An 18,560-nucleotide genomic window follows, 5' to 3' on the forward strand; every position below is an offset into this window, starting at 1 on the left:
TGTGGCGGTGGAGGTGCAGAGTGTGAATGAATTCTCTTATTTTTACCTGTCTTTTTGAAAAAATTACGGAATTATGACGGAGGAGGAGGTGGAGGAGGGGAGATGGTGGTGGTACGGTGAAGGAATGTGGCTGAGAATGGGAGAATTGGTTGCTGGTGTAAAAAAATTGTTCAGTTGCTTTAGAAAAGTCAAAGAATGTAAAGGAAAAATAAAATAGAAAAAGGTTTGTGTAGGAAAGAAAAATATCTAGCGTGGATATTTTATAATTAGGTGTAAATTTGAATAATAGGTTAACGGCAATGAACAGTTAGTTAACTGCAAGTGACAGTCACGCGTTTTTTTCCGTCCAATTAGGGGTCTTAAAATTCGATCTTGGCAAGTACAGGGATCCGAACGTGAATAACTTTGAGATAGGGGCCTCTCGAACAAAACTGATAAAGTAGGAGGGCCTCTGTATGGGTTTTGCCTTTTAAAACTAGAGGTGCCAATGGAATGAAGCATGTGGAAACCATAGATGACAGTATGACCATTCACTCAAAACTTATATCCATCCATATATATATAAGTTTCGCATTACAGAATAGATATATATAAAATTTGAAATAAAAATAGACTAAATTTTTATATAATATATAAAATTAATAAAAATATAAAAAAAGAAATTTAAGGTTTGCCTAATCTAAAATAGAATAAACTTATATGAACTCTAAAATTTGAAATTTTGTGGATGAGAGTTGGAGATCAGTCTGTGAAGGATTGCCTAATCTCATTCAAAGATTAAAAGACTTGCGCCAGAAGCTCGGAGTCTGGAATTTAAAGGTCTTTGGAGATCATAACAAGAAAATTAAGGAGCTTATTAAAAAAATTCATAATATGGATTTAGCTGCATAATTGGTGATGATGAGCGAGGAGGAAAAAGCTGATACTGCTATCCTCAAAGCTGAACTATGGAAAGTAGAGAAAAGAGTGAAGTCTCTTTAGATCCGGAAATCAAGATTAAAATGGAATTTAGAAGGGGATAGAAATACAAATTTGATTCACAACATTGCTTCAACTCACTACATGAATAATCACATTTCTTCTATTTCTTTGGATGAATCTATCTTTGTAGAGCCTAAGGATATCAGATTTCATATCCGAGAGTTTTACAATGCTCTTTATAGTCAGAAAGTAGGGGTTTGGTTTGATATTTCGGGTCTTAATTTTGAGCAAATTTCTGAAGTGCAAGCAGATTCTCTGATTAAGCCATTTGAAGAGTCAGAGATCTTCAGTGCTGGTTCTTCGTCTCGAAAGAAGAAGGCCCCTGGTTTTGATGGATTTAATTTCTACTTTTATCAAAAACCTTGGTCGGCGTTGAAGGATGTTATTGTTGATTTCTTCTTGGTCTTTCACAGATTTAATATCCTATAAAAGGGTATAATTCTTCTTTTATGGTTTTAGTGCCAAAGTTTGCTGGTTCTTCTAACATAAAAGACTACCGACCTATTAGTCTAATTAATGGACTGTATAAGATGCTTTCTAAAGCTCTATCTCGGAAATTATCACCATTGATTTCTCATGTGGTTTTTAATAGCCACCACGCTTTTTTAAAGGAAAGAAGTATTCTGGAGTGCTCTATGATTGCAAATGAACTCGTTCATCTTGCTAATAGGATGAAGGATAAGCATCATGTATTGAAGCTTGATTTTCATAAGGTATTTGATAGCATTGCATGGGACTTCTTATTTTCAGTTATGCGATGCATGAACTTTCTCGAGAAATGGATAAAGTGGATGTTATGCTATTTATCTTCGGCAACCACTGCTTTGCTTGTAAATGGTAGTCCTATTGATCCAATTTTTTTACGAAGATGTGTTCCTCAGGGTGATTCGATTTCGCCATACTTATTTGTTATTGCAGTCGAGGGTCTGAAACGCATTTCAGACAGATCTGCAGAGATGGGGTTCAACGAAGGTTACAATTTTCAGCCGATCATGAGCATATCTCGATATTGCAATTTGTGGATGATACTATTTTATATCTTCCTTATGATATTGAGCAGCTCAGGAATTTAACTAGGATTTTTCGATGTTTTGAGTTGATTACGGGATTGACCATTAATTTCCATAAAAGCTCTATTATGGGAATTAATATTCATGAGGCAGACTTGTTGATGGCAGCGCATACGGTTGGATGTAAGATTGATTTTTTTCCAATTAAATATTAGGTCTTCCTTTGTCGAATAGGGAAGCTTACCTTTAGATCCTGGGATCATGTTGTTGAGCGATTTAAATCGCGTCTGGCTTAATGGAAGGGTTCTCTGTTGTCTCCTGTAGGCAAGTTAGTTCTAATAAAATCAGTCATGTTCAGTGTTCCGGTTTATTTTGTGTCCTTGTTTGGTATGCCTAGCATGGTTCAGAAACAGCTAGAGTCATATATTATGCGTTTTCTTTGAAAGGGTGATATGTCTAATCGTGTTCTGAGTAAGGTTGCTTGGAAGGTGATTTGTCAAGATTTTGAAAAAGGTGTTTTGGATATTTCAAATATTCATATTAGAAATCAGAGTCTTTTATTTAAATAGGTATGGAAGCTTCAAATTAATAATGTTGACTCACTTTGGTTCAATGTTATTTCTTGTTGATCTTCAATAGTTGATTGGGATTTCTTGATTTTGGGTGATGTGAAGAATGTTAAGATAGTTATATTATGCTTATGTAAGGGTAGTATAGTCCTTTCCTGTTATTGTTTAGGCTTCTTATTCAAGTATAAGACTTGGAGTAGTGGCCAAGTATAATGCTTGGAATAGTGGCCAAGTATAAGACTTGGAGTAGTAGCCAAGTATACTTTCTCATTGAGTTAGTTAGCCTATATATATATATAGATGTACCTTTGTTTTAGGGATTAAGGCTTTCCCTTCTAATGTTAGCCTCCATCTTCTCTTTTCTCTTATCAATGGTATTTGATATTTCTCTCATTATTGTTATCATGGCATCAGAGCCAATTTCTCGCTCTTGCCATTGATTTATCTTTCTAGTTGGAAATGTCTCTACTCGTCTTTTGGGTTTGTTCTATCTAATTAGTTGATTTAGATTGTTGTTGATTTTATTGATATGGCTGAAACTAGAGATGATTCACTTCAAGCGGTTAGTGTTCAGTTAGATGGAAAAAATTATGCATATTGGAGTTATGTGATGAAATTTTTTCTAAATGGTAAACAAAAATGGGGTTATATTTCGGGTGCCTTTGTTAAGCCTGAGGATAGTGCAGCTGCTGATTATGTGAGTTTGTTGGATAAATGGGATGTGGATAATTCCAAGATCATTACTTGGATTAATAATTCTGTTAAGCACTCGATTGGTACCCAATTAGCAAAATATGATACTGCTAAGGAGGTTTGGGATCATCTAGCTAGACTATAGACACAGTCTAATTTTGCAAAACAATATCTATTGGAATCTGATATTCGTGCTCTGCAGCAGAAAAGCATGATTATTCAAGAATTGTATGATGCTATGAAAGATTTGTGGGATCAACTGGCTCGCACAGAATCTGCTGAATTACGCGTCTTTGGGAATTATATTGCACGAAGAGAGGAGCATCGATTAGTACAGTTTTCAGTGGCTCTTCGTGATGAGTTTCAAAGACTTCGAGGGTCCATATTGCATCGTCATCCGCTGCCTTCTGTTGATTCTTTTGTTAGTGAACTTTTGGCTGAAGAAATTCGTCTTAAGCTTTCTTTTGTTAAGGAAGTTTTTACGGCCTCTAATCCATCAGTCTTTGCTATGCCTCCGCGACCGAATTTTAATTCTTAATTCAGGCCTTATGGAACTGTTGCTCGGGATGAATGTGGTTTTTGCCAGCAGAAAGGTCATTAGAAATCACAATGTTCAAAGTTGGATAAAGGAAAGCAGCAGTATACTCAGCAACATCCCCATCAGCAGTCTCATCAGTGAAGTTACCGACCACCGGCTCCTCATAATGGACATCCTATTCATCCTCGTCCTCACAATGCAATGAAAACCTCTTCTTTAGATCCTTCAATGATTGAGCAATTTCAACAGTTCCTTGCATCTCAGCCACATGCTATGTCAACGTCATCTCAAATAGGTTTGTCATCTAGTTCGTCAGGTATATCTTCTTCCTCTTGGATTTTAGATTCTGGTGCTTCAAATCACATGTCACCTAATTTGTCATCTTTTACTTCTCTAACTCCTAAAGTTTCAGTTCCTGTTATGAGTGCTAGTGGTACACCTATGCCCTTGCAAGTGTTGGTTCGATTGTTACACCTTCTTTGTCCTTATCTAATGTTTATCACATACCCAGTCTAACTTTAAATCTTGCTTCTGTTGGTCAGCTTTGTGATAATGGTTATTTAGTTTCCTTTTTTTCTTCTGCTTGTTATGTTCAGGATCCAAAGTCTCAGAAAATGATTGGGACCGGCCATAGGGAAGGAGGACTTTATATATTGGATCAGCTCAAAACTCTTATGATTGCGGCTGCTGTTCCTGGTGTGGATATATCATCTTTTCGTTTGAGTCCTTCTCATCTGTCTTTTACTTGTGGAATTCTCGCCTTGGTCATATCTCTAGGTCTCGTTTACAATATTTAGCTTCTACTGGAGTTTTAGGAAATTTAAAAACTCAGGATATTTCTGATTGCAGTGGCTGTAAACTAGCAAAATTTTCTGCTTTGCCTTTTCCTAATAGTAATACTATATCTGTTGCACCTTTTGATCTTATTCATTCTGATGTTTGGGGACCCTCTCTTGTTTCTACAAAATGGGGTTCTCGTTATTATGTCTCTTTTATTGATAACTGCACTCATTATTGTTAGATTTATATTATGAAACGTCGCTCTGACTGCTTAGGCATTTATAATGAGTTTTGATTTCTTGTGAAAACTCAACATGCGGCTGTTATTAAATGCTTTAGATGTGATTTAGGGGGGGAATATACTTCTAATGCTTTTAAGGAACTTCTTGCTTTAGATGGTACTATTTACCAAACTTCTTGCACTAATACTCCTGAGCAAAATGGAATTACAGAAAGAAAACATAGGCATATTCTTTAGACTGCCCGATCACTTTTATTGTCTGCTAGTGTTCCTAAGGAATTTTGGGGGGAGGCAGCTCATACTTCTGTTTATTTGATTTATAGAATTCCTACTTCTCATAATTATGGCTTGTCCCCTTATGGAAGATTGTATGGTAGTCCCCCAGATTATTCTTCTCTTCGTGTTTTTGGTTCAACATGTTTTGTTCTTCTTCCTCATGTTGAACGGAGCAAATTAACTTCTCGGTCTACTATATGTGTCTTTCTTGATTATAATGCAGGACAAAAAGGGTATCGTTGTTTTGATCCAGTCAGTCATAAGTCATATGTTTCTCGTCATGTTGTCTTTCTTGAACATATTCCTTATTTTACGATTCCTAACCGTTCCCACAATATGTCTATGCCTGATCTTGTTTCTATTGATCCTTTTACTGCTGATGATGATGAGCTACCTCATGTTGGAAATTCTGACACTCCTACTGGCCCCTCAACTATAATCTCTACCCAGTCATCTTCTTAGATGGCGGATAATACGGAACATCGATATCCTGTCCGAAATCGTAAGTCTACTAGACAACCTAATTTTGATTATTCTTGTCTTTCAAGTTCATTTGTTTCCTTTCTTGCTTCTATCATTGACTCTTTAAGCCTTCTTGTTTCAAAGAAGCAATTTTTGATCCTCTTCGGCAGCATGCTATGGCTGAGGAGCTAACTGCTCTTCATCAAACCCATATTTAGAATTTAGTGTCTCTTCCTGCAGGAAAACGTGTTATTGGTTCTCGTTGGGTCTATAAGATTAAAACAAATTTTGATGGGTCTATTGAAAGATATAAAGCTCATTTGGTGGCTAAAGGTTATTCTCAGGAATATGGTATGGATTATGAGGAGACTTTTGCTCTTGTTGGTAAAATGACAACAGTTCGAATTCTTATTGCTGTTACTTATGTACGTCTGTTGGACTATTGTCCTTTCAAACTCCTTTGTTTTGACTTTGACAATCAACTATGAGGGTTCTAATATTGCTTATTAGTGTATAGGACCTCATAGGAGCAATCGGAAGTCGATTCGGAGCTTTCTAGCGAGAATCGAGTTTTTGATCCTCAAGCTGTCCAGTAGGATATCACGGGCGCTACAAAGTATCACGGGGGCGATATACGGATCTCGGGCGCGATGAATCAGACCGTTGAAGTTTCAACGGATATATTTCTGAACCCCCCAATGATGTGTTGACACATGGCACTAGCCGTTTGAAGATTCTGTCTTCATCATGGATCACGGGCGCGATGGGTACATCACGGGCGCGACCGAGCCAGTTTTTGCAAAAGCTATTTTGTTGTTTCTAGCTTTTGTGGGGATTGCTTTGGGTATAAATATAAACCCATTTGCAATGATTCAAGGTTAATGATTTACACACCTTGAAACAACAAACATACAATTTTTAATCACTTAGCTTTGTTGTAGTTTTGGAGTAATCTTGGAAACTCCTAATCATTGTGAGTTAGAGTTTAGCTTTGGAAAAACTCAACCCTTGTAGGTTCTTGATTATCCTTGAAAAATCAATTGTGAGTTTGAGATTATCTCTTAGAAATCTCCTTGTAAAGTTGGTGCTTATCTATAAAGCACAATCCCATTTAGTGGATTTTAAAATCTCAATCTTAGATTGAGTAGTGGAGTAGGATCGTGAGTTGATCCGAACCACTCTAAATCTCTTGTGTCGTTAAATTCTCTTTTCCGCTTTAAAGAATTTAAATTTCCGATTCACAAATCAAAAACCGGTTTGCCTTATAACCCATATAGTATTTCAATTGGTATCGGAGCAAGGTGCTCTTCTTTTCGCTTAATTGCTAGAGCTTTCGATCAAAAATGGCAACCGAAAATTTTTTCATCACTCTCAAACCTTTTCTTGATGGGTCAAATTATAAAGTTTGGAAATATATGATGGAAAATTATCTTGATATGCAAGGGGTTGATCTATGGAGTGTCTTCTTGAGGGGATGGACACCTCCATGTGACAAGAATGGAGTCCTTTTGAATAGAAGGGAATGGTCTATAGAGCAAGTCAAGGAGAATGGCATGAATAGAAAAGCCATTACTACTCTCCTCTCCTCAATCTCTAGAGAAGAACAAGGTAGAATTCAACATTTGAATTGTGCCAAGCAAATGTGGGAAACTCTTGAGAGCTACTATGAAGGTACACAACAAGTCAAGGGTAAGAAGCTTGAGTTGCTTCTTGGAGAGTATGAAGGCTTCAAAGGCTTGCCTAATGAAGATGTTTCTTCCATGACATCAAGGCTTCTTAAGATTGTTCATAGTCTTGAGCAACTTGGGAAATTCTTCAAGCTCAATGAAATCAATGGTAAAATCTTAAGATCCCTTCCTATTCTTTTATGGCAACCTAAGACTACCGCCATCATTGAAACTCATGATTTGTCCACCTTGAGGACGGATGAGTTAATTGGGAAACTTCTTCTCCATGAGATGTCTTACATCAAGCTCATTGAGGCCGAAATGGCAAAGGAGAAACATATTGCTAAAGGTATTGCTTTCAAGGCCTCAACAAGTGATCTTGAAAAAGAGAACAAGGAGGAAAGCAATGAGGAAGAACTCTTGAGGCTCACAAAGAGAGTCAAAGAGCTCAAGATGAAGGGAAATGGCAATCATGGTAGACCCTCCTCTTCAAGGAAGAGCTCAAAGGGGGGTTCCAAGAGTTTTTGGGATGGAGATTCTCAATCGGATGGTGATAGCCACCATGATGCCAACTTGTGCCTCATGTCTTTTGAGGAGGAACCAACACTAGAGGTAAACCCCCAATCTTTTCTATCTTGGGATGGTATTGGTGTTGAATCACATGATGCATGCTTTAATGTTAAAAATGATATTGTTAATGATATTGTTAATGATGATGCTCATGATGATGATGATATTGATAGCATGCTTGATGAACTAGTAACTAAATGTGGTGATTATAAAGCCAAGATGCTATTTTTCAAAAATGAGGCTTCTAAAGCCAAAGATGAAATGATTGTTTTAACAAAAGAATTTCATGAGCTTAAATTGTCAAATGAAGCTCTCAAGTCATCTTTAGAATCTATCCCTAAGCAAGGTTTGAATGTTGATAACTTGCTTAAGGAAAATGATCAACTAAAGAATGAAATTCTTGAATTAAAAGATTCACTTTCAAGATTTCAAAAAGGGAAGGCAACTTTGGATTCAATTCTTGTATCTCAAAGATGCCCAACCATAAAATATGGACTTGGCTATAATCAAAATGTTTCTAGTTCCAATGGGACTATTTTTGTGAAGTCCACTTTGCCTCACACTTCTTCTATAGAAGTGCCTCCTAAATTGGTCAAACCAATTGAGGCAAAGAAGGTGCATGCTCAAGCTCCTAGGCCTAAGCCATCCTTGGCTCAAAAGGCTAAGAGCAACAAGGGTACAAGACCCTTGAGACATGGCTATGCTTCTCAATATAGTCAAAAATGGAACAAGAAGACTAGAAAGAACTCACATGTTCATGCATCTTCAAATGTCAATTCTTGTGTACATGCTTGTGCTTGTTCTTATGAGACCATTAGAACCAAGCCACCTCAAATGCAATCAAATGTGAACCATAGTACTCAATGTTTTTATTGCATGAAATATGGTCACACTAATGCTAATTGCTATGTGAGAAAAGTTCAACTAAGGTTAATTCCTTTGAACTATTCTAGCATTAACTTTCAAGGACCCAAAGTTATTTGGGTACCTAAGTGATTTTCTTTGTAGGTACAATTGATGTCCACTAATCAAATCTCAAATCATAAGGTGGATGATCAAAGGAAGCTTTTGGAAAATGGCAACATAGGTAACATTTGTATCAATTTCTATGCCATGTTTTCCAAAATTGATGTTTTGAGGGGGAGAATCTTTTTGCAAATCTTATTCTCCTAAAATGTTTTATACATGCTTTAATTCTTTTTGTGCTTGACAAAGGGGGAGAAATCTCTATGCTTATGCTTAAATTTGCTAAGTTTAAATTTGCTAAGTATCTCCAAATTTTTCTTGCTTATGCCTTAAATATTGCTTTATCTTATGTGCATAAAGTAAGGGGGAGCCAAAATCAATTTGACTCTTACTTAACTTAGCCATTTTAGCATGTTGATTGTCAAACTCAAAAAGGGGGAGATTGTTGGACTATTGTCCTTTCAAACTCCTTTGTTTTGACTTTGACAATCAACTATGAGGGTTCTAATATTGCTTATTAGTGTATAGGACCTCATAGGAGCAATCGGAAGTCGATTCGGAGCTTTCTAGCGAGAATCGAGTTTTTGATCCTCAAGCTGTCCAGTAGGATATCACGGGCGCTACAAAGTATCACGGGGGCGATATACGGATCTCGGGCGCGATGAATCAGACCGTTGAAGTTTCAACAGATATATTTCTGAACCCCCCAATGATGTGTTGACACATGGCACTAGCCGTTTGAAGATTCTGTCTTCATCATGGATCACGGGCGCGATGGGTACATCACGGGCGCGACCGAGCCAGTTTTTGCAAAAGCTATTTTGTTGTTTCTAGCTTTTGTGGGGATTGCTTTGGGTATAAATATAAACCCATTTGCAATGATTCAAGGTTAATGATTTACACACCTTGAAACAACAAACATACAATTTTTAATCACTTAGCTTTGTTGTAGTTTTGGAGTAATCTTGGAAACTCCTAATCATTGTGAGTTAGAGTTTAGCTTTGGAAAAACTCAACCCTTGTAGGTTCTTGATTATCCTTGAAAAATCAATTGTGAGTTTGAGATTATCTCTTAGAAATCTCCTTATAAAGTTGGTGCTTATCTATAAAGCACAATCCCATTTAGTGGATTTTAAAATCTCAATCTTAGATTGAGTAGTGGAGTAGGATCGTGAGTTGATCCGAACCACTCTAAATCTCTTGTGTCGTTAAATTCTCTTTTCCGCTTTAAAGAATTTAAATTTCCGATTCACAAATCAAAAACCGGTTTGCCTTATAACCCATATAGTATTTCAACGTCATTGGGATATAACCCAAATGGATGTTAAAAATCCGTTTCTGAATGGTGACCTTCATGAAGAATTCTATATGGTTCCTCCTCCTGGTCTTGGTCATCGTCCTGGTGAAGTTTGCAAACTTAGAAAGGCTCTGTATGGTACTCTTCAACAGGTTCCCCGTGCCTGGTTTGAGAAATTTTCTACAGTTATTACTTCTCTTGATTTTCGTCCAAGTAACCATGATTCTGCTTTGTTTGTCAAGTGTACTTCGACTGGACGAATCTTGCTTTGCCTTTATGTTGAAGATATGATTATTACGGGTGATGATGTTATTGGGATTAGCTTGTTGAAGTCTGAGTTGACTCGCAGTTTTGCTATGAAAGACTTGGATCCCCTTTGTTACTTCATGGGTATTGAAGTTGCATCTTCTCCAAAAGGGTATCTTCTTTCTCAATCTAAGTATATTTCTGATATTTTTGAGCGTGCTTGCCTCTCTGATAATAAGACTGTTGATACTCCGATTGAACTCAATGCTCGGTCCTCGTTTTTTGATGGGTCACCTCTGCCAGATCCAAGTCTTTATGGAACGGTTGTTGGGAGTTTGGTTTATCTCACTGTCACTCGTCCTGATATTGCATATGCTGTTCACATTGTCAGTCAGTTTGTTACTGCTCCTACTACAGTTCATTGGACTGCTGTGATTCGTATCTTGAGATATCTCTGTGGCACTCAGTTTCAGACTCTTTTGCTTTCATCTACTTCAGCTTTAGAGTTATGTGCTTACTCTGATGCTGATTGGGCGGGTGATGCAACTAATCGCAAATCCACTACTGGCTTCTATATTTTTCTAGGCGATTCTCTTATCTTTTGGAAAAGTAAGAAGCGGGATGTTATATCTCGATCTTCAACTGAGGCCGAATAACGTGATATGGCTTCTACCACTTATGAAAATAGTTTGGTTGAGATGGTTGCTTGCTGATATGGGTGTTTCTTTGGGGCGACCAACTCTTTTGCACTGTGACAATAAGAGTGCTATTCAGATTGCTCATAACTCGGGTTTTCATGAAAGGACCAAGCATATTGAGATTGATTGTTATATTACCCGCCATCATCTTCAGAATGGCACATTGACGTTGCCCTTTGTCTCTTCTTCCTTACAGCTTGCAAATTTGTTTACCAAATCATTGTCCTCTTCGCGCTTTCGTTTCTTGACCGACAAACCCCCGATGCTTATTGCTGTTGCATCATGAATTTGAGGGGGGATGTTAAGATAGTTATATTATGCTTATGTAACGGTCATATAGTCCTTTCCTGTTATTGTTTAGGCTTCTTATTCAAAAATAAGACTTGGAGTAGTGACCAAGTATAATGCTTGGAGTAGTGACCAAGAATAAGACTTGGAGTAGTGGCCAAGTATACTTTCTCATTAAGTAAGTTAGCCTATATATATAGATGTACGTTTGTTTTAGGGATTAAGGCTTTTCCTTCTAATGTTAGCCTTCATTTTCTCTTTTCTCTTATCAATGGTATTTGCTATTTCTCTCATTATTGGTATCGAAGAAAATGTCTTTTATTTGTCAGGGCATTAGGAAAATTTGTTGTAAAGATTTAAATGGTTGGAGTATTTTTATTGCTAACTTAAAATCCAAAGTTGGTAAGGGTGATTCTATTTCTCTCTGACATGATAATTGGATGGAAAATGTTCAGACATCTATTTTGTTTTCCCGTCTCAATAATCTTTCTAATAAAAACGAGCTACTATGGAAGAATTTTGGAGGGGGAGTTAGAGGCGGAGACGTAAATTGTGTGGTAATGAGTTAATGTTATTTAATAATTTACAGTCCATCTTTCTCTAGTCAGAATTTAAGTCGGAAGGATGAAGTGTTATGAAATATATTTTCGGGTATTTTTTCATCGGCTTCTTTTTATCGTTTTATGGGGAATTCTATATATAGTTCATCCGATTTAAATTATGGTGTAAATACGAGACCTGCTACTGGACATATTATTTCACAACGCACTAATGGGCATTCTTTTAATATGCTTGGTCGGGCTTCAGTTTCATTAAATCATGGTGAATTTATGAGACCTGCTGATGGAGATTTTGTTTTACAAAATAATGGAAATAATATGAATATGATTGGTCAGGCATCTCTTTCTCTTAATGGGCAAGTAGAAGAAGTGGGCATTCATCAGTTCCCCGCCCAGAATGTGGCTACTGACCAAGGGACAGATTTGGAGATTTTCAGAGTGGATTTGCAGGAGACTGTTTCGGATATTAAACTCTCTATATCACTCAAGTCTCAGGAAATTTTAAAAAAATTACTAAAGTCAATTTTTTATAAAGTGGTCACTGAACTATATACCTTTTATTATAAAAATATTTATATTGTTACGAAAAGAACACTAAACGTTTTGTGAATTACAAAAAAATCATTGGGTTATTCCTTTTATTACAAAAAGATTACTAAAATATGTTCTTTTTTGTAATTTTGGCTTGCCACGTAAGCGAAAATGTTAGGTTTTTACGTCGTTTTATATGGGTGAACCCTTTTGTAATTAAAGGTATAGTTCAGTGACCATTTTGTAAGAAAATTTACTTTAGTGACATTTTTGAGATTTCCTGAAATTTGAGTGACCCAGGGAGTTTAATATCCGACTGTTTCTAATGGTGCAGAGAGAAGTAGATTTCGGGTGTATTCTCCGTTTATGCAAGTGTAGAATTCAAAAGCACCTCGAAGAGTCAAGTTCTTTTTGTGGATCGCTTTATATGAAGGAGTACTCACTCTTTATTTATTGGTGAAACGTTCTATCATCCCGGTAGAGAATTCTTTGTGTTCTATTTGCGATGTGGTCGAAATGCAAATGCGTCTTTTTATTCATTGTGTTTTTACTAGAATTATTTAGTGTAGTATGTTGGAAAAGTTGGATGTTGGTTAGATAGCTCCCTCTTCATTTGTGGACTTCCTTTTGCACTGTCAAAGTGTTAAATACCAACCAACAATTTTAATAAATACTAAGTTATTCCTCTAGCCATAACTCTATCATTGTTGCAGACTTGAAGAATAACTTTTCGGCGGCAATAAGTCAACAGATAAATACCCAACCAATAATATTGAATAGCAACAAATCAACTGATAGAATAATAGTTATCAATTTAATTACATAAATAATGAAAATACATTCTTAAATGTTGCAAAATCAAATAGAAAAAGATATAAAAAATATAAATACCAAAAGCCGGTTGTTGATCTCATTATTCTTATATTACAAAAGCACAACAATGAAGAAAAAATATCACCATCAACTTCGTAAATTTGATAAATAAAATGGACAAGACATTCATACAAATATCAAAATATTATCGAGAAAATACAAATGAATAAGCATAGTAATCTTATTAAAATATAGTAACAATTTCATGAGTGGCAGTGGCATTCAAGCTACAATCCCAACAAATTACTTGTTCATGTGAATTAATGACAATGAGAGAGATCCATCCATCCTCTCAATTATAAAATATAGATTAAATTCATTATAATTATATCAATATATCTTATTTATAATTAATTTTAGATGTAATACCCTAAATTTTTAAGGTATTAAGTAAAGTACCTCGAGACATAATCAAGAAAATTAAGATTGAGAATGTCAGATTAAGATGGAATGATAAGGATTTAGACCGAACCGAGTCTATTGGAATTATTGTAAAATAATAATTTAAACGAGAAATTATTATTCGACAAATTGGATTTGAGCGGGATTAAAAAACGAAAGGAAATAAAATAAAATAAACAAGAAACCGAGGTAATAATTTTCACGACAAGTTCCATGAAATATTATTATAAATTATCGTCGAGATTTCGTAAATTTATGAAATCGTTTTAAAAAATTTGATGCGACGATTAATTAAGAATTTGGGTTAAAGAACAATTTAATCCTTTGAGTTAAAGTGGAACTTTAGCCATTAATAATGTCATCAACTTCATTAAGAAGGGATCTAATTTTATCATTTCATTTGATAAAGAAAATGAAAAAGCAAGTCCAACCCCTCATTTCCCTTCTCCAGGGCCGAACCACCCTCCCTTCATGCTAGACTCGCCATTTCTTCATGGAACTTGATGATTTTGGAGATAAAATGATCATGGGATTAAGGGTATTCAAGGTAAGCAATCAATTTGTGGTTTTAATGGATGTATTGGATGGAATTATGATAAGAAAAACTAGGATTTTTAATCTATGGTTTGATGTTGTGTGTATTTGATTGTTTTTGAGGTATAATTATGGATTTGAAGCTATGATCATGGAACTTTGATGGTTGTTTTTAGAGGTTTTGGCTCGGCTAGGGGGTGACTTCATCAACCTAACGTATAAACTTGAAAACTATGGAAATTGAATTTTGTTGAGTTTTTGTTGAATTTTAAACTGGTTTTGATGTGGTGAGGAGCGATGGTTTGTACGGCAGTGGTCGTATAGGTAGTGTGCATGACGGACTACACCATAGTAGTGGTGGTTCTGCAAAGATGAGCAGAGCCAGTCTACTCCAGGGAGCAGCAGACCTGCTCACCAGAGCAAACGGTGCTCTATTTCTGAGCAGAATCTGCCCATAACAGGTCAGTCTATGGGGCTGTTTCAGCAGTCCCCAGCCGGCTGTAGGTACATCAGAGTCAGTTCGGTCCGCAAGAAAAGTTGTAGATGAGATGTTCGAGTATAAGAATGCATAATTGGTTGAATCATTAGATGTTTTTAAATATGTCGTTTATCGGCTCAAAGTTGACTAGTCAGTCACTTTGAAAAATACTAAATTTTAATGAAAAAGAGCCAATAAAATAAACTGGATAGTCGGAAATGTAAAGTATTAATTAACGAAGATAAAAGGATATAGAGTTTGTAAAACACGGATTTAAAATGGATTAGACGTAGTTTGAGTTAAGTAAACACTGTTTTAAAACTAGTGTTCGAACTAAGTTTGTCGTCGGTTTTAGAAGTCGTCCTAGGTGTTTTCCATGTCGAAAATTGTGCATATGGCGTGAGTGCATGTCGGAATAAACCCCGACCAACTCGGTTCTGCCCCACGAGGCAGAATATGTCCTGCACAATAAGTCAAAGTAGGCTTGCTGAGTTTTAAGGGCTGTCTGCAGTCCTTAAAACTGCTCAGGATAGGCAGTTCGAGTACGTTTTTCAATCACCTACGCGTATCAAATTAAGTTTGAACCTAAATAAAAATTGTAGACGGCAGTGAATATATTAAATATGGACAATTTAATCAAAATTTTGACGGTTTGAGATAAGTGATTGTTAAGCCTGAAAATGGATGAAAAACACGAATTAAAAGAGACAGTTAAAAGCTAACTTTGAGGGAAATTTTGGAAACTATAGAGATGTCGAATGAAGTTAAAGTCTAAATGAATGTCGTAGAAGATGTTACGGACTATGAAAATGTCCAATTTGTTTAGAGTACGAGCTATTTTAATTGACTGATTTCAATAGCTGAAGTTGGCTAGAAACCTAGTTTTTGTTAAAATAGTTATTGCTAGAAATTTATTAATTCTTGCTATTATCGAATTTGCGTAGACCTAGTGAGGCGACTACCGACGGGGCTTGGAAACTATAGATATGTCGAATGAAGTTAAAGTCTACATGAATGTCATAGAAGATGTTACGGACTATGAAAATGTCTAATTTGTTTAGAATACGAGGTATTATAATTGACTGATTTCAATAGCTGAAGTTGGCAAGAAACCTAGTTTTGGTTAAAATAGTAATAGCTAGAAATTTATTAATTCTTGCTATTATCAAATTTGCGTAGACCTAGCGAGGCGACTACCGACAGGGCTTGGAAACTATGGGAAGCAAGTTCTGGGATCTGGGTACAATGAACATGGCTCCGATGTGACTGCCAGGGCCGGCAGGTTAAAGTGGCAGAGATGCCACCTTGTTTTGGCGGCAGCGCCGATTGCAGAGGCTGCGGCGCGGGCAGTAGGTCCAGGGTTTTGTTTTTATTTTTCTGTTCTCACTTGTTTCAGCTCGGTTTTCGTGCAAAAGTAGTAAAAAGCGCATCAAATCAAACAAAGAAATCCAAGTACAATATTTATGAAGCATTAAAACATGAATTGGGCATCGAACATATGGACTTACAGCAGCTATTTTAAGGCACTTTTCATGGCAAAAAAACACTATAAACACCCAGAAACATGCCTACTAAGTCATCTAATTGATTATTTTCTGGGTTTGAACATAAAAACAGCTAATTAACAGTGATTAACATGCTTTATCATCAAATTCATGGCAATTCATTGAAAACATCAAATTTAGCTAATATGACAATTTTGATGGCAAAACAACAAAACAAGATAAACATGCAATATAATGACATGTAAAATCAAAGAGACGAATAGAGGGTCCTCAAAATTACCGGTCTGAGGCCTTGGCTCGTTTGCTGGTAAAGTGGATGCAGAATCCAGCTTCGAGTCTGTGCAGAGCTGTGTTCTTGGAGAATCGAAGCATTTGTGTGTGTGTGTTATGCTAGGGGGTTCGGCCAACTTAGGGTTTTTCCTAGGGAGATCGAATTTTGATTGTCGGATTTTTACCTTTGTGGTCCGACCCTTGACTTAGTGAGTTAATAGTACTATTTATAAAGGTTAATTAGGTTTAGTGTTAGCTAGGGTTAGGGATTTATCAGATTATTTTTATACCCTTTCTTATTTTAATTAATGGTAATTAAGGTGTTTGGATTAGTGAAAACTACTCTAAAAGGAGCAAATCCCGTATTAAGATTTGATGGCTACGAAAAACACGCCTAAAGGTCAGTTTTGGTGCCCGAAAGTATTAAAAACGACTCTTGGGACCCAATGGTTTGATTATGGTCAATTTTAGTCCGTATAACTTGTATATTGCCCATAAACTTCTAAGATAATACAATTAGTCCAATTTCTTAGACTTGGACTACAATCTCTTTGGATTTTTATAGGCTATTCATGGCTAATTACGTTTTGATCTTCCAAGTTTGCAGCTATGCAAAGACTATGCCTGCTTAGATTCCAGCAAGCAAATCGATAGCTCCTCACCTGGACAAATTTCTCTGGAATCATCATTTGACGCTTCAGTACCTTATCACTTTTTACTTGTCCAGAAAATAGGTGTTTGCAGTTTGCCCCCTCTTGCACGAGAATTGACAAACTAGGTCAACTCTTGTGAAAGAAGAGACTTATTGTTAGATAAGCGACAAGGATACTGCGCACCATCGGAGGTACTCGCTCGCATGGTGGTATGGTAATGCCATAACCTGAGCATTACCCGTCGTGGTGCATGACTCCGACTTCATGCCCCTTGTTTTAGTCTACTCTACATCTGGCTGGGAGTAGGTCTTCTTAGTTTCCATTGAGCCTGGGATGCCTTAATGTGAGCTCCGTGGAATGGAGCTATAAACTCTCAGCAATCCCGAGAGTGATCTGATGGCTCGGACCCTGGTAATCATCCTGTCCGGACCTTTTTAGGTTTATAGAAGGAACAACATCCCCTTAGCCGTTCCAAGGGCCACTCTATTGAATAGGTGCCTAGGTTTTGTTAATTATTCCACAATTAACAGATGCTGGTGTCTTTCTACCAGTCTTTGGCGTCTTTTTGCCATCTTCGATGTCTTTCTACCAATCTTCGGTGTCTTTTTACCATTTGTTGGTGTCTTTCCACCAAACTTTGGCGTTTTTCTGCCATCTTCGGTGTCTTTCTACCGATCTTCAGTGTCTTTTTACCGATCTTCAGTTTCTTTCTATCGTTTGTTGGTGTCTTTCTACAGGACTTTTGCATTTTTCTTCCATCTTCGTTGTCGTTCTACCGTTTATTGCCGTCTTTCTACTAGGCTTTTGCACTTTTCTGCCGTCTTCGGTGTCTTTCTACCGTTCATTGGTGTCTTTCTACCAGGCATTAGCGTCTTTCTGCCGATCTTTGTTGTCTTTCTACTGTTGTTTGGTATTTTCTACTAAGCTTTGGCGTCTTTCTACCGATCTTCAGTGTCTTTCTACCGTTCATTGGTGTCTTTCTACCATAATTTGCATAAAGAGTCTAGCTCTGCTATGTCTCTTGTGTGTAAGTATATTGTTTCCTACACGCATATGCTTTTCTTGCCAAACTTCATCGTTGCTTCGCATTCAGGACGTCTTGTTTAAGTTTCTAGTTTCCATTAATTGATCTGATTCTTCGTCTTCTGCTAGAATCAACCCAAACTTTATTGTTGTGTTTAGGAGCCCGCAGTCTTATAAGTGTTTGAGTCGTGGGAGTCCTTAGTCCCGAGATGTTTCCATAATTGCGGAGACCGTAGTCTTGTGACAATTGAAATATGGGAAGCCTTAGTCCTGAGATGTTGGGAGCTCGTAGTCCTATAAGTGTTTGAGTCGTGGGAGGCCTTAGTCCCATGATTGATGTCCCCTGCTATCTAGTATGAGATGTTTTTTGACTTTCATAGGGAGGGTCTGATGCCCCCTGCTATCCGGATTTCCGTCTCAGGATAGTAGAAGCATCGCGCCTGTGTTTA

General features: G+C 36.8%; 1 protein-coding gene across 1 annotated transcript; it reads left to right on the forward strand.

The window, feature by feature from the left end:
* The first annotated feature begins 1,062 nt into the window (after positions 1-1,062).
* Positions 1,063-2,241, forward strand: LOC126661821 (uncharacterized). The gene is made up of 3 exons (XM_050355694.1): positions 1,063-1,306; positions 1,441-1,953; positions 2,207-2,241. The coding sequence occupies exons 1-3, from the start codon at positions 1,063-1,065 to the stop codon at positions 2,239-2,241; spliced, it is 792 nt and encodes a 263-aa protein (XP_050211651.1).
* Positions 2,242-18,560: the final 16,319 nt, after the last annotated feature.

This window comes from Mercurialis annua, linkage group LG8 (genome assembly GCF_937616625.2).
Source record: "Mercurialis annua linkage group LG8, ddMerAnnu1.2, whole genome shotgun sequence".
Classification (NCBI taxonomy): domain Eukaryota; kingdom Viridiplantae; phylum Streptophyta; class Magnoliopsida; order Malpighiales; family Euphorbiaceae; genus Mercurialis; species Mercurialis annua.

Coding starts and splice junctions, on each gene's coding strand:
- LOC126661821 (XM_050355694.1), top strand. CDS start 1,063: ATGAATAATCACATTTCTTCTATTTCTTTGGATGAATCTATCTTTGTA. Junction 1,307..1,440: donor TCGAAAGAAGAAGGCCCCTG/GTTTTGATGGAT, acceptor TTATGGTTTTAG/TGCCAAAGTTTGCTGGTTCT. Junction 1,954..2,206: donor AGAGATGGGGTTCAACGAAG/GTTACAATTTTC, acceptor ATTAAATATTAG/GTCTTCCTTTGTCGAATAGG.